Source organism: Heliangelus exortis, chromosome 2 (assembly GCF_036169615.1).
Source record: "Heliangelus exortis chromosome 2, bHelExo1.hap1, whole genome shotgun sequence".
Lineage (NCBI taxonomy): Eukaryota > Metazoa > Chordata > Aves > Apodiformes > Trochilidae > Heliangelus > Heliangelus exortis.
In genome coordinates this window covers 101,346,137-101,362,247 of record NC_092423.1, presented here as the reverse complement: position 1 = coordinate 101,362,247, position 16,111 = coordinate 101,346,137, and the positions used below count along the sequence as shown (strand labels likewise).

The 16,111-nt window shown below is 39.8% G+C and overlaps 1 protein-coding gene across 21 annotated transcripts in view; it reads right to left on the bottom strand.

Moving 5' to 3' along the window:
• EPB41L3 (erythrocyte membrane protein band 4.1 like 3) overlaps positions 1–16,111 on the bottom strand; it is a 146,172-nt gene that overhangs the window by 26,389 nt on the left and 103,672 nt on the right. For all 21 annotated transcript variants that reach the window (XM_071737213.1, XM_071737222.1, XM_071737223.1 and 18 more), the window contains exons 5-11: positions 14,376–14,418; positions 10,978–11,053; positions 9,251–9,469; positions 8,845–8,932; positions 5,210–5,362; positions 3,082–3,179; positions 1,580–1,755 (exon numbers count right to left, since the gene is read on the bottom strand). In XM_071737213.1, coding sequence (XP_071593314.1) covers positions 1,580–1,755; positions 3,082–3,179; positions 5,210–5,362; positions 8,845–8,932; positions 9,251–9,469; positions 10,978–11,053; positions 14,376–14,418 — 853 coding nt within the window. The remainder of the gene's footprint in view (positions 1–1,579; positions 1,756–3,081; positions 3,180–5,209; positions 5,363–8,844; positions 8,933–9,250; positions 9,470–10,977; positions 11,054–14,375; positions 14,419–16,111) is intronic.

The window sequence follows — 16,111 nt, the reverse complement described above, 5'->3', positions numbered from 1 at the left end:
ATCCTGAAAAATTCTGGGAAGTGATGATCAGTGGACCAAACCAGAATACTTCAGGATCTAAACATTCAATAATTCAGCAAACTTAAATATAGATAAAAGATTTTGAAATAAATAGCAATCTTACAGATAGAATATAATAAATATATCAGTTTTATACCCAGACCCTGCTCCTGACAAATGTTATTAACTTCTAAGTCAATAGGACTATTCAAATTCATAAATTGCATTTGTAAAAAATGCATTTGTAAAAAATGACAGGGCTAGGATCACAGTGTAATCCTGATACAGAATGCTACAGCCACTTTTGAATTATAGTAACACTACTGAAGAAATCATAAGCATTGATTAAAAAAAAACAAATCTCTTTTCCTCATTTGCACATACACAAATTAGCATAAAAAAACCCTTGCAGAGTTTAATAAATGCTGGGAAAAGCATTTCAGATATCTTGCTGGTTGGGAATGAGCTTAGGAGGTGGGTGAAAGCAGAGGGAGTAGAGGGAGACATGTTGTTTGGATGTTACAAACAAAATAATGCAGAAGGATAATTTCTGCTTTGAGACACATGCACAGCAATCATGTCACCAGTTGCTTGGTAACGAGCAAGAAGCACATCAGAATTAGAAGATTCCAAAATAATTAATGACAAGCAGCACCTTAAGGGGAAGAAAGAAGGCTTGTCACTAGTACTTTTAAATCAAAGCTTCTCCCCCTCCCCACCATCAGATATATTCATTGCAATTCGTTTGTGACACGCTGCAGGAAAATGAACCTTATATTTTTATAAACTGTAGCAATTCTAAATTTTGTCTCACTGTTTTTTCAACAAATATAAACCACACTCTCTTTTTACTCAATAGATGACTACAGTAACACCTGATGAATATGCTGAGACTCTGAATCACACGCTGGTTTAACTCAAAGCGGCAGCAAAACTGTAACCTCCATGAACCATGGACAAAGAGGAGGAAGAAGGATAGAATATTAATCTCCATATGTTACTCTCCATCTCACCTCTTCGAAAGCAATGCATGGGAAAAAACCTGTTAGCTCTCATCCAACTAGGATGTGAGGTAATCAGAAGTGTTATTACTCAATCCAGGGAAGTAATAATTTCTGAATTGTAACATATACTTCAATGGAAAACCGAAGGGAGAAAACAAAAAAACCAACAAAAGCCAAATTAAACCAAAACCCAAACAGTTACTCATGCAAATTCTGAAAAACCATTGAATCCTGATTTATTCAGGCAGGCAGGTCCAGACTGGCAGGTCCAGGTATCCTGTCCTTCCCCACAGCAGACAATTGCTTTGCAGGTGTGAAGTCACGGCAGGAGGCTCCAGGAACAGCATGGTCCCAAAGACCTCCCTCTAGACACACACTTTTTAAGTACCACAGCAGTACATTTGGCACAGCATCTCTCTGCATCCTCCCCTGCCCCCCACAGTGAACGTGCAGGTACTCACAACCTCCACTCAGCCGAAGCTCGAGGAGATGAGACGACAAGAGGGTTACAACTAACCAAAAGCAGCGACCACTGTGATGACAGCTTTTGACAAAGTCAATTAAGAGGACCTTACCCCCATCTAAGCTGCGAGACATCGTGTAACGTTTACTAGAAGAACGTTCAAAGTAAGGTGCGGGACGGTCTATGAGGGCGCTGGCTCTTCTTGTCTGGGCCTGCGTCCGGCCGCTGTAGCGAAACTTGGAGCCCAGCGTGAGGAACTTCTTTGGAGGTGCTTCTGGCAGCAGGAGCCTAAAACACACCAAGCAGTGCACCTTTTACTCCCCCTCCTCCAAAAATCAGCCCACTATTTTCTGCAGATGACGGGAGACAACCGGCGGGTGTCACCCTCCATCGTAATCTCTGCCTCAGGGGTCTGCGGCTAAAAGGGAATTGAAGGATGTCCCTCAGACAGCATGAAAAAACCACGTAGCTAACACCTTTGAAGAGCTGAGTTATTCCTAATGGACAAGACTAACTCAGCCCCTTCCTGCTTGGAAATCAGATTTATTATTTTCTAATTATGAAAAAAAAAAATTAAAATGTTTTCCTTGTAGCAAGGATAGAAATATAGAGATATATAAATATATATATATACTCCAAATTTATGACACTGTTGCTATGCTGAGGACAGGGCCAGAACAGGTGGATGCAGGGCAGTATTCAATCACCGGGATGCAGACATTTTTCAGGTTAGAACCTTCCCACCCTCTGTATTTTGGCTATGCTTTAGACATTGATTTTCCATTAAAAATCAGAAAACGCCCCAAAAACGCACACTCAATTTCTTTCTAGATCTTTTGCTACTAAGACTGCATTTCATATGAATGTATAGACACCCTGAACCACTAGTTTTAAGAAAGGAGAGAAATTGTTCAGTCCTCCCAAATATCTTGAGAGAGGTTTTTAAGCACTGGAATCCCTTTCACACCATTGAAAATCTCAGCCTTTTGGGTTTCTACTGCAAAGTATCTCCTTGCTGACTATCTTGGCAGAAAGTAATTACAGCTATCCCAAGTAAGTAATTTCCACTATCCCAAACTTTCTATGGGTCTTCTTAGATGTCAGAAATACAGCTACAAAATTCCTCAGTAATATAAAAATAATACCTATGGAGTAGGCATTCACCAACTACTGTCTGTATTTTCATATGTAATTAAATAAAAAAATCTTCCTTTTTTTCCTTTTTTCTTTTTTTTTTTTTTTTTACATTCCTACCCACATTCCCCCATAACTTTCCATATGAGTTGATCTCCCTATACCAGTCTATGTGCAGAAGTGCAGCAAAGTCTCTTGTCTCTGTAATTATAGTGACAGATAATATAATGGCACAGATAACACAAAACAATTAATTTGGACCCTATGGTGATATTAAACATTCAGTATCTACCTGAAACAGTATGAATAATTTGGGGGAAACATTTCAAATTCTGAAGAAGGAATAACCTTCTCTTATCTGCACGGAAGTACCTTGTGATCAAAAAGACAATTTAATTTGTAGAGTTTTGTCTTTACTGACAGAATTGTTCTTTTCTGTTGTGTTTCACAGCACACCTTTATGAAAAGAAATCCACATACCTGAAAAATGTATGGTGCTCAACACACACTTTCCATAAGCGCTTTGCAGCACGATGATTTGGCAACTTAAACCCAATAGTGCTTTCAAACTGCTCAAACTGGGTAGGAAAAAAGAAGAAGTATGCATTTGATGCTGTGCATCTACTTTTAGACAGTACACACAGGTTCATCCTCATTCCCTCCACCTGTATCATCCCATTGCAAGGCTGAATGTATATAAATCGCATATATATCAAATTCTACAGACCACTGTCTGGGAAGGATGCTATGATTGATAATCAAAGGGAACCTTTTGGAGAAAACCCAAACAATGAGCAAGAGGTTTTTGATGGCAACAGTGATGTTTTATGCCCTACAGTAACAAAGAGATCAGTTAAGACTTGGGAGATTTCTGAGAAACACATAATTTAAATGTTTTAAACCTGTTGCTCTAACTTCACCAGTTTAACAACAGTGGGGAGCTTGATAATAGTCTGTAGAGGCACAATAGTCCCCAGGGACTGATCTGGTCTCACACAGTCTTAGATTGAGGAGATTTACAGTGAAAGAACTAGAGTAAATCACAGGGTTTTTTAGCTAATTTATTTCCTGTGGAGGATGAGGACAAGACAGGTAATGAAAAGAGTCGGCTGGGGATACTAAGAAATGCTCCTAGTTGTGTTGCAGATTTATATTCCAGGTACAAAAGCTGTGCCAGCTATGGCTGCAGTAAGATGTTGATGACTTCATGCAGATAGCTGAGTAGCTGAAATAGTGCTGCTGTGAGCAGGACAAGGTAGGAAGGAGGGCACTTGTAAGGATGCCTGTGAGCCTCACCAGGAGCTGACAGAGAGAAATAAGGCAGGAAACAGCAAAACAGTAAAGATTATCTAAGCAACACATGGGATGGGGAATTACATTATCACTGAATGTGATTTGGGACGAGAGTGCACTGCTTGTTCTGCGTAAGAACCGAGACCCGATCACAGGATGCTTCATGCCAAGAGCAGTAGACCTCAGTAGCAGACCTCCTCACTTCAGTGGTGGAAAGCCTGAGTGTAGGCATTAGAAACATCAGTGGCTGTGCTCTTTTGTTTGGGTTTTGGTTGATTTTTTTTTGTTTTTTTTTTTTTTTAAATCAAACCCAAGACTAGGAATTTGCTTACTAAAATTGTGTCTGCCAAGGGGCAGAAGATGTAGGTCTGTAGATTTTGGTTTAGGCTTCCAAAAAATATTCAGGCTCTGGGATCAGTGGGGGCCCCCAGCAGATTTGCCAGGTCCCTTACAAAGTCAGTACTGAAGACCTTGGCTCAGGTCTCACAACTGCCACACTACAATAAGAGAAGAATCCCAGTCCTCATCCAGGTGATTTTTGTCCTGCCATACTGCTCCATGATCTAAAATAGATACAGGCTTTTCATCTATCACAGACTTTATTCTTTATTCTAACAGCATTTTAAATGTAGACACTCCTTTGACTCTGATGATTCTGAAATCCTTCTGGGATTTTTAATCTTGGTTTTATCATCTTATTTCTGCTTTGGTGCACAGTCAACCCATGAGGTAGGTATTTGCTATCCATCTGGTTTAGCCACGAGAGGGCACTCACTGTACAAGATTTCACATTACAAGAACAGGAGCTCCTGCGGGCCCAGGAGGGCAAATGCATGCCAAAAATACTGAATGATGGATGCCTGACTCCATTCTTTTCAGCCTCCAGATTTCTATTCAGACTCCTACTTTACTAAGCTAATACACTGTAAAAATGTGGTAAGACCTGTCTATATCTCCTAGTGGGTAAGAAGAATAAACAGTAATTTAAGATACAACATGGTGGTGGATGATGACCTCTCCATGGATAAACACTATGTTAAATTACCAGAGTATTCATAACAAAGATGAGCTTGTTATATGCAGATGTCATTTGTGTTCTTTATGTTAACTCATGCATGTAAACAGGAAAATACCAAAGAATAATTTACTTGCATTTTAAATGAAGTATTTACTTAATTTTCCACGAGAAAATCAGCACAAAATTGAAAATATAAATGGAGAACAATGTTGCAGGTTTCTAAGACACAACAAATCAATGAGAACATAATTTTTTTTGAGAAGTTTCATTCACTAAAGAGTATAAGGATGCCCTTACCTCCCCTGGTCGGATTTTGATGTAGAAGTTGTTCCTCTTGTAGGAAATTTTCAGAACCTTTGGCCAGGCAAATCTATTTATTCTGAGTCTGTCTCGATATATTAAGAGACCACTTGCACAAACTCCCAGCATGATTTCCACTCCTTCAGAATCCTGCAGAAGCAAGCGAGGCACTTTGTTGAAAACTTCCTTCCTTACATCCCACCGTACTACAGATTTTTGTATGCTGTGCTTCTATCTGAGCTAAATCTTGTTTAATGCATCAGCTGTAGTGACCTGATTTCTGAGACCTATCCTACTCATTGACTGCATTCATGCAAATAAGAGTAAGGTTGAGAAGGGTGAGTAAAACTGAGCATTGCAAATGTTTCCTTGTATTTTTAGAAAGTCTCCAAAAGAACGGGGGAAATTTTTGACATTACTAAAAGAATTATATCAACCATATAGCAAAATCTTATTAGCATAATAAAAAAAAAAGTGTTATTAGCATAAATACCAGATTGAAAGCAAGTAGAGCAGCATATAAATTTACTTCTCCCAGCATCACTCATCTCTATGACTAAGCCTTGTGAATCCTTAGACAGTAGCTTGGTCATCTTGGCTTTAAGTGGTTCCCTAGTTTCTTTAATGCTGTTGTACCTACACTCCGTATTTACACTTTGAAATAATCAGTGGGCAGAAAGTTGGGCATTTGAACCAGAAGAATTCTTTTAAAAGCATGCATCATGTGCCTGTGTTATAACCCATTTTTGACAGGGAGGCTGCAGGTGAGACACATAACCACTATAAAAGACTTGGCCACAATCTTATGAGAATATATCCATAAATACATATTTTTAAGAAGTACATACTTCCCTTTTCATTAGCATCATAAAATCAAGGCCTTCAAATAGTCTAGAACAAATCTGCACTGTTTGCTATTACCACTAGACTGTATAAATCTATTTTTTCATTTAACTAATTACCAACACTGCCAGAGAAAAGAAGGAACTACCTTAAAGCACAGAGTTCTCCAGTAATTATTTTATAATAAAGTTACAAAAGCCTGACAGCAGAAGCTACGAAGATGTCACCCTATGATAATCATGGAACAAATTAATTGTTTTCCTCTGGCTTTTCAATAAGCAATCTTTTAGGCATACAGTGAAAAATCTTATTACGTTTTAGGATGAACACAAAGGCATGCATGGTCAGTTGTGACAGAAAGGCTATGGCACAGTTTGGAATCAAAAAATGTTTTAAAATGAGGGACACAGCATAGTATTAGTGTTGCAAAGTTAATTCTGTGTTAGAAAACAGAACAGCAGAGAATGTATATTCCAGCAACAGTGATAGAAGCTTTTAAGAGTGATTTCTCTAAATATTTTTCTAAATAAACTCTCCTGTGATACCACTGTCATATATTACAAAAGAGAAAAAGCTAATTTTTTTCTGTGGACTTCAATTCCGGTTTCCTAAGCAAAAAGTAATGTCTAAATACAGTGAAAACATTCTAAAAAAATGAAGTCTCATCACCAGTAATCCCACTGCCTGGCAAATGGCTGAAAGGCACAGATGCTGCAGGAGCAAGGGGCTCCTTCTTCTTATACACTTTGCAGCAGATCTAAGTCCATTCTCAACTTCTTGTTGCAAGCCACAGACTCCTTTCCAATGTAATGCTATTGGCATAAAATGAAGCCTGAACAAAAGGATTTGGTTTACTTCAGGAGTGAAGTGGTTGGACAGACCAGAAAACTGTCAGCTGTAATGTCCAAGGAACGGGATGCTGAGCTGCACATCCCTGCAGCTCAGCATGCGGATGGGGAACTGTCTCAGAGCAGCACCAGCCCAGAGGACAAATCTGTCTATTCGAACACATTTTTTTATTGTAGCCTCGTGTTGGATAATTGAGAACTAGTTTTCACAGCAGCTGGCAAGTCCAGCATCTGTTGAATACATAAGATACTATAAGATACACAGTCTTAATGAACTGACATTTACATAGAGACACCAGCCACGGAGTGACTTCTTGAAGGCATCCATCCGGAGACGCTCCTCCTCTAGCCTGTTACCAGGTGTCACTGGCAGACCTAATTAAAACTAAACATTACTTCTCACGATGAGTCTACTTTTCACACCTTCATCTCAGTTTCTGAAATTACTTAACACAGGGACAGACCCAATTTGGTCAGCACTACAACTTTTTAAACTAAGAACATCACTTTAGAGGGAGATTGACTTTGTCGAGCAACTTCTCTGGCTCTGAGTCTTTCGATACGAAAAACAGATGAGAAGAACTGGATACTATTACTTTTTGGAAGAAAAGTAAAATGATTACCTTCAGGATATCCCATCTTAAAATTAAAGAGTCTTTCTCCAATATTCTTAAAAAAACACTTAGACCTTGATGCTATGCTATGTTGAATTTTCAGTAACAAAGCTTTTAACTTATTCAGAACAGGAACTCACTTTGTTGTTTTGCAGATTTCTTTGTGTTGAACAAAGGATGTTGAAAAAAAGCTACTGAGTGCCATTCACCAATCCATTTCTACCTCTGCTCCAAATGTGCCTCAAGATTATGTTCCTGTCTGCAAGACACAGGGAAAGCAGCAGCATGCCTGCTGGTAGAGCACTGCCCATTGAGCCATACCCAGATTTTTCATTTTCAGTGAAGGCAATTAACAGAACACAAAAGATTGCCTTGAATTCTGTAACACACATGCACAGCTCCCAGCAAAATGCCCCAAGGACATGGTTGCAGGCCCTTTCAAGATCTGAGCTGCAAATTTATATTGGTTCGTGAAAGGATCTGTGGCAGCATAAGAAGAGGCTCACAATAATTTGACCTTTACATAAAATGCAGCACTCTCCACAGCTCAGGACTCTTTGTTCAGCACTCTTTTGCCAAGGATGCCTGCTAACTTCAAAGATGTTAAAATCCATTAACCTTACTTTGAAAAGTGAAGAAAAAAAATGGTTATTATTTATTTGGCAAAAAACCAAAACCAAACTGAAAACCAGAGAACCAACACAGGGCTTTCCCAAGCCACAATAACAGTGACCATGTTTTGCTCCTAACTTAAACTGCCAATGATTAGAGAAACTACCAAAACACAGGAGATGGTTTCCAGCAGAACTGCTGCCCTTCAAGTCAACTGCGATGATCACACTTCAGAAGAGAGACAAGTCACTTGCCCCCCCATTGCCATCAATCTGGTGAGGTTTCCAGCATGGCTAAACAATTACTTACAAGTTCTCTGCAGTGTTAAAAATTATATATTTATCTAGTTAGGATACCATAGTTGGCCTTATTAAATTGGAAAATTCACCTGAATAAAATGACACTTGAATCCTATCTGGACAGCTTCTAATATCCTTCCTCATTACTGTCTGCTCAGCACTTTTCCAGAAGATTTGGTTGTTTAATCAACACAAATAGTTGGCATGCACCATATTTGAATTTCCAGGTTAGGTTATGTTACAATTAGAAAATATATTTACTATTGTCTCATGAGTAACTTTTCTCCATGTTGACATATGATTTATCCCACAAAATGCCTGTCTCAAACCCAGAAAGAATAGAGCAGGGAGTCTCTGCTGTTTCATGTACTATGCCACAGGAGAAAGATGACCAGTGAAAGAACTATAGTCCATACCTTGGCATGATGGAGATCTACTCCATACATTGATAGTTTTTTGGCATTCTCCAGGAAATGCATCTCAGCCTCCGCAGGTGTCATTCCCCTGAGGAAAAGCAACCAGTTCTAGCCATCAATGTTAAGGAAACAGAGCCCAAAATAAAATCCAGCACCTGGAAGACACTCAGCCTGTCAGAAGTACAACCATACCCTTAGATGACTGGGTACCTACCAGAGCCAAAGCTCTGGTGCAGACCCTGTTATCTTCCATGCTGAAAAGCTCTTCTCTAGCCAAATACCCAGAGAAGAGCCTTGTTCGAAAAATACTATTTTCAGGTATAGTTCAGCAGCTTTTACCATTTCCTGATGCATCAGGATGGCACCTGAAGGCAGGCTGCAGCCTACGCTATTGCCCTCTGCCTACCTGTGGCTCTTGTGCAGCTCAATGACTTTATCCTCCAGCTCCTTCGTGTGATTCGGCGCAAAGCGGAATTCACTGACGTAGTCGCTGCCGTACTCGTCGGGGTCGTAGTCACCGAGCTCTGACTGCACCGTGTAGGAACCCAGCAAAGCCAGGGTGACAAATGAGCAGGGCAGCCGACCTGACACGATGTCATCTCTCAGCTGCAAGCAGAGGTAGTACCTGCAACAAACAAGGTAGCTCAGAAAGCTGCCCACCACCACTGCCCCCCGGAAGGAGTGCTGGCATCAGCCTCAGCTCCTCTACTTAATTTGCAGACAACTCCCAAGCCTAAAGTCTGTCAGGTGTTAACCAAGATAGTAGTAATTTTGAAGAAAAAACCCACACCTTTAGTAATGTATGGGTAGCAATGCCTTATTTATCTTTATAAAGCAGCATGGGCATTTCTTAATAAAATAGGTTATTGCTTTGTTTAGTGGCTTAGATGGAGAAGTACTCATGGATGATACCAGGTTTTAATCATAAATCAGCAAGATATATAGCTACCTGATAACTCCTTTTTGTTTAAGGAGAAAATTATTAAAGGAAAGGAAAAAATTATTAAAAATTATTAAAATTATTGAGTTATTAAAATTATTAAAATTTAAAAATTATTAAAAATTATTTAAAACCCCAAATACTGTTCATTAAAGGGAAGCTGAACTCCAAGCCGCTAAAAAAATCTTCTGTCTCTTTAACAAACTATTTGGCTTTCGTAACAATACATTTAAACAGTAAAAGTTGTTAAAACCACAGTGATAAGCAGTGCAAGGGATGACCAGATAGAAGAAAACTCGAAAAAAGTGAAGTGTTGGTTTGGTGGTTGAAGGCATAGAGCTCTCAGGTGAAACTTGAGGGTGACTAGAGGAGTAAACCAATCCTTTCTTTTGGAAGACCTCTGATGAAGTATGAACTCTTGGCACCCTTTCTTTCTGCACAAAGCCTAGCACAGGGAAATCTGATCTAAGCCAAATGCTTCATGGCACCTTTGCTATCTTAAGATCTACAAGCAGTCCACAAAGCAATGGAGGTTAAAAATATCCACAGGTTGCAAAATGTTAGAACAGGTTAGGGAACAGCTTGACAATGACATAAAGCTCATCATGGTTCCAAGGTTTTCCTGCCTTCTACGAGGAGAAAAACAGGTGAGGCTTTTTCTTTTTTTTTCACTTGTGCTTGCAATCTCCATGCAAAACCAGAGAGGTGTAGAGTGTAGGGCTATTAGACTTGGACAGCAGGGAGCAGCCATTCATTACCACCATATATCGTGAACCATGCACATCAACTGCTTCCCCCACCAAATGACATCCAAAATTTACACAAGTGCTTAATCTCATCCCACTTCTTTACATTCATAGCTATGGCTTTTTTGAAAACAGTAACTTGGTACCACTGGCAAAACTGGGCATAAGGAATCTTTGTGAAAATTGAAATCGACTCTCAGAAACATGTAGATCAGAAAAGCTTGGGTTTAGAGTTAAATTGTAGAAAAGAAAAAGGCATCTCAGCTCAGAGGACAGACAGTGTTCACAGCTCCTTTCTGCCAAGTGTCACATATTTTCCATAAGCTCATAAGGGAAAGGAAGTCAATGGGAATACAAAACATTCCTTTTCTTGGATAATTAGAGTACATGCACTACTACAAACAGCTTTTTAGCCCCTTCTAGAAAGGTATTTAATGTTTCAAACACCTGGTAATATCTTCAGATAGCTGGGCAGGGTCTGGAGGGTAGAATTTCACATTAAATGCAAACTGCCAAGCGCCACCTGGAAAAGAACATAGGTTGACTGAAAGTACACTGTAAGTGCAAACAGAGATGCTCATGCTGTTCAACTGCCAGTAGGCTTAAAAACACCCCAGCCATGCAATTCATAAGAAATATTATCTTTTCCCCATACATAGTTATGAAGATACTACTTTACCCTCTCACAATTAGAGTATCTGCTTAGTCTCTACAGCTCTTTTCTTATTTCATGAGATTTCCACTGAAGCAATTACCCAAAGGGCATAGTAATTTATTACTAACACTGAAAAAACCCCCAAAACTCAGTCCCAAATCAATGTTTACTGCAATTAACCACCAGAATACATGGCCTATACAAGCTTTAAAAACCAATAATCCATAACAGAGGTGCTGGAAACACCACAAGCCAGAGCATGAACAGGCTCCAGAGCAGGGTGAAGTGCCAAGGTCTGGCTGCCCAAACCAGCTCCCAGCATCCTCACAGAGTGCTGCCTCAGCACATAGCCCCTGTAGCCAGCAGACAGAAATTATTGTGCAGACAAAGCTGCAAGGACAAACAAAAAGAGAACGACTGAAAAAAAGTAGGTAACACTGGGGAATCCTTATTTAGTGATTTCTATTTTGCCTAGATTTAGGTGACCATTGGGATGGATACTGATTTGCATCGCCACAGATTGTGAATTTTTTAATCTTTTTTTTATGAGCATTAGCCTTAAATGTTGTAAAGAAAGAGTATCAAGAATAAAGGATGAATACCAAGGGCTAAAAATGGTATGTATATAAAAAAGCAATTCTAAGCAGTAACAAAACCCCAAACCACAGTGTGCCAACAAGCAACACGGTGGTTTTACAGTAACAAGACTTTTCACTGAGGCCTGTGTTGTGGATAGCTCTTACAAGTACTCCTACCAGTATGGAAATTACAGTATTTCCATAAAGAAACTGAAGCTGAAGTAATGACACTTCTGTTCTCTGAAACACACCGACGTAAAAGAACAAATCTAACAAGAAGCAGATAGATCTGTGTAACAAAGAAGTGCTCATGAACACTGTAAAAATAGGAAGTCTTCCTTATTAACATGGCATGGGATGTGTTTTTACTTGATCTTAAATGCAGGGGCACCTTGTGCCTAGGTACCTCGTAAAGAGTATGGGGTTTGAAGGTATATCTGGTGCACTCTCCAATAAGATAGTTTATATACTGGACAGATTGAATGTCCACCTGCCTGGCAATGCTGTCTGGATGTCCTAATTAGGTGTTTGGGAGTGCTTATTTAGAGACAAGAAGGGAATTTCATGCAAAGCTCCATCCTCACTAGTTATCCATGCTTTTGAGAAAACAGGCTCTGTGTGCAAGACAACATTTGACTTATACCATCAGGGCTTAAGCTCTTGGTGAGAATTTTGGGCTCCTTTATTTTAGGAACTCTTTCACCCTGCTGGGCCATGAAAGATGGCAGAAAGCATATTTGGCTGGCTACAAGGGTAGGACACAGTCCCACTGGGAGTGGACCAGCCCCAAGGTGGAGCCTGAGGGTGACACCCTGCCCCATGACAGAAGGAAGGAGCCATGGCCTGAAAATCTATTTCTCTGGCACATAAGAAAATTAATCAAACCTAAAATGCAGCCTACCATATAGCATGGGTGGTTAAGACACCAGAGTAAGAGGCCTCCACCCTTCACTTACAAGGGTTCACTGTGCAAGTCAGAGGGTTATAACAAAAGGAGAAGGAACCAGGGTCTGCACACAGATCAAGTCTCATTTCTCAACCACTAGAACGAAAACCCTGTGGGCTACAGTGGAACTGTGGATATCTGAGCATTGTACAACTCAACCAGCATTTAGCAGGATTGTATATAGGTATTTTGGAAAATGTCATGGGTCATAACCCTACTTTTCCACTGTTGTTCTGTTCCAAACTGGAGCTGTACAGACAAGGAAATTATCACTGTCATCTTCTGCAAATACAACTGTCCCCTGTGTCAAGTCCAGGATGAGACTCTTCTGCCCTGGTTAATCTCTTGCTGTCACAGCCTTTCATTGTCTCTCTCACGGTTTGGGTTCATATTAAATGCATTTCAAATTAGTGGTGTGGAGCTGAGCTTCTTTACTTACACCAACCATTAGCATAACATGGCTCACTGAGGTCTACAGCACCTTCTGCTCCAGATCCATTTTCATTACTTTTTTTGGCAGATCACTTTATTTTAATGAAAATAATACTGGTGCAAAGGTGTTGTTACTCATAGTAAGTGGGGAAGTCTTCTTGCAAGTGTAAATTAGCCTTCTGAATCATAGAAAGGAGAGTGATTAACTTCCCAGGCCTTAACCAACAAATGTGAAGTACCAGATGTATTTGCTGGAGAAAGAAAAGTGCTAGAAGAGATAATCTTCAAAACATGGGGGGAAAAAACCCAACTAAAGCAAAATAAAAAAACCCCAAACAAACAAACAAACAAAAAACCTAAACCAAAAACTAGTGAGGCTTTCCTGCCCAAAGAAGTCACAAACACATTTGATCAGTTTAAAAATGTGAGGAGGCAAAAAAAGATGAGGCAGGTCAGAATCTGAGCCTGGCAGTCTTGACAAGATTTTCCTTTGAAAGGCTTTTGAATTTCTAATGTAGCAGACAGCTAAGTTTAACAACTGAGCTTTTTAAAATATTAATCTGAAACAGAAAATTGACTGGTTCTCTGTGAACTGAACAGTCATTTTAGGAGCAGAGCTCAAGCTTTTGAAACACAGGAAAAAAAGATATTTTAGATAAGTGCCATCTTTGGGTAAGTGAAGTATTTCAGCATGGGGCATGAACAGCGTTCCTGGATATGATTTAAGATCAGTCATGTGAAGAATTAATTTATATATGGGGCCTAGTCCCTAAGGTTACACTGCTTAATGTCAAACTTCAGGTTTTCACACCTCTGCAAATGTCAAGTTGTTTTTCAGCAATGCAAGTTCACGTGTTACGAGTCTCAGTAATGGCCTGCAATCATTATGGGACAAAATAACTGCAAGATGCAGGTAATTCATGTTCCAGGTAATTCATGTTCCAGAGACTCAGGATGCAATATAAGATTGTGAAATAGACTTTTTTGCCCTGGAGGAGCATGGGGAGGAAGGCATGGGGAAAGGGGCCAGAGCCCCATCCCACCTATCTCCTCACCTGGGAGGAGGGGGCTGTCAAATCCCTGAGGGCACTCCGGTGGGATAGACCCTTCAACCCAAGAGTAGTAAGTTACCACAGCCATTCAGGAACAAGCCAGATTTTTTAGTGTTCTGATACATCAGAATTGAAGTTTTCCAGACCCGCTGAAAGAAACTCACAAACAATAACAAACTTACTTCGAATCTGCTTCTTGATTTCCTTGGCAGGGTCCAACCAATTCTGCAAAGAAAATGTTTCCTTTTTTCAATTTCAATTAGAAAATACAATAAACATTATTTAAAAAAAATCAGTGCTATGAATCAAAGCTAGAACACGTGAAAGTCTGCCACTCCTTTCTTCTTGAAGCAGCAGTAGGCAGGGACAAAACTAACTTTCAAGATGTAGCCCAGGGTAGAAGCTTAATTTTTACTGTATTTCCCAGACCCTAAGGGGCTGAATGTTCTGAAACAATAAATAAAAAATAAAAATTAGTAAAATAAATCAACAGAAATCTTTTTCCAATGTACCTTCTGGGAAAATTAAATTTATACAAACATGTTAAGGTTTGGTTTTTTGGGGTGGTTGATGGGTTTTCTGCTCTAATCCTGAAAGGGCTTTAAAGGATAAATAAGTGTGGCATAGAGTACTACCCCATCAGTAACTTGGCATGGGCATGAGGGGCTCCCTGAAGGCAGAAGGAGGATGGGGGTGGCACCAGTGGGAGAACTGCAGCACCAGGGCTGCCCCCATCCACACCACATTGAGCCTGGTGAAAAAGTAAAACAAAATTCCTTTCGAGGAGGTGGGGAATTATTAAGGTGATGTGCTGCTACTCCACGGATGGCAAGGAGGAGACAGAACTTCCCTGGAGTACTCCCACAGCAGCTTGGGGTCTTTCAGTGCTGATGTCTCCCTGTCTTCTAACAGGAACAAATTAACACTGAAAATGCTTCACACAGCCCAGAACAAAAAGTTCTCTTTCCCTAGGAAAGTTCCATTTTCTCCAAAGACAAACAAATGTACCAGTGGGAAAAAAAAATACTGAAGAAATAGCAAACAGGCAGAACATGACTATCTTCCCCCAACAAAAACAATCAGTTTGCAGCTGTCCAAACCTGGTCTGTGCTGCAGAACACGAGGGTGAAGAGCTCCAGCTATTGCTAAGCACAAAAGCACACCATGCACCAAGAAATTAAAGATGCATCAGGATTTCTGTTTTCAAAGGCAACATATGACGTGGGTGCATATATTGTCTGCCTGGAAGTTATCTGGCAGAGGGTGGAGGCCAATTGCTAAGTATTTTGATATCAAAAGTATGCATGTTATTGGTGAAGAAACGCGTGGCAGGCAGTTTTCTTTTAGCTGTTCAGCACTGTAAAGTAACTGGAGATCTATAAATATCTAGTACTTCTAAACCACCTCTTAATGGATACATTCTCTTCTTTCCTGACCAGGAAAGCACAATTATCTGAAAATCCACTTAAACTTCTGCCCAAGTTTTACCACAACACAAAACTAAACATATGCTAAAGTGTTATCTTGCACTGACAAGGACCAAGTGCCTGCTTAAGTAATTTTCTGAATCAGAAACAAAATTTTTATATTCAGAAATCTGTAGAGAAAGGGGAAAACAGAGGAAAAAAGGGGCTGGGTTTTTTTTGTTTGTTTTTGTTGGTTGGTTTTTGTTTTTTTTTAATCATATGTAACAGAAACAAAGGGAAGCCTAGAAAAAGTGTTGTTCTCACAAGACAAACAGCTGAAGCAGCAGTAACAGTTTCAGCTTCACCAGGAAGACCTTTCAGGCCATGCAAAGGTCAAAATACCTTCACCTGGTGAGCTCCGCTGGGCTATGGCACGTATTGGTGAAAGGTTTTGTTACTGGTTTCTTTCAAAATATTTATCTTTAAAGCCAAAAATTCACCACATAAGTAAT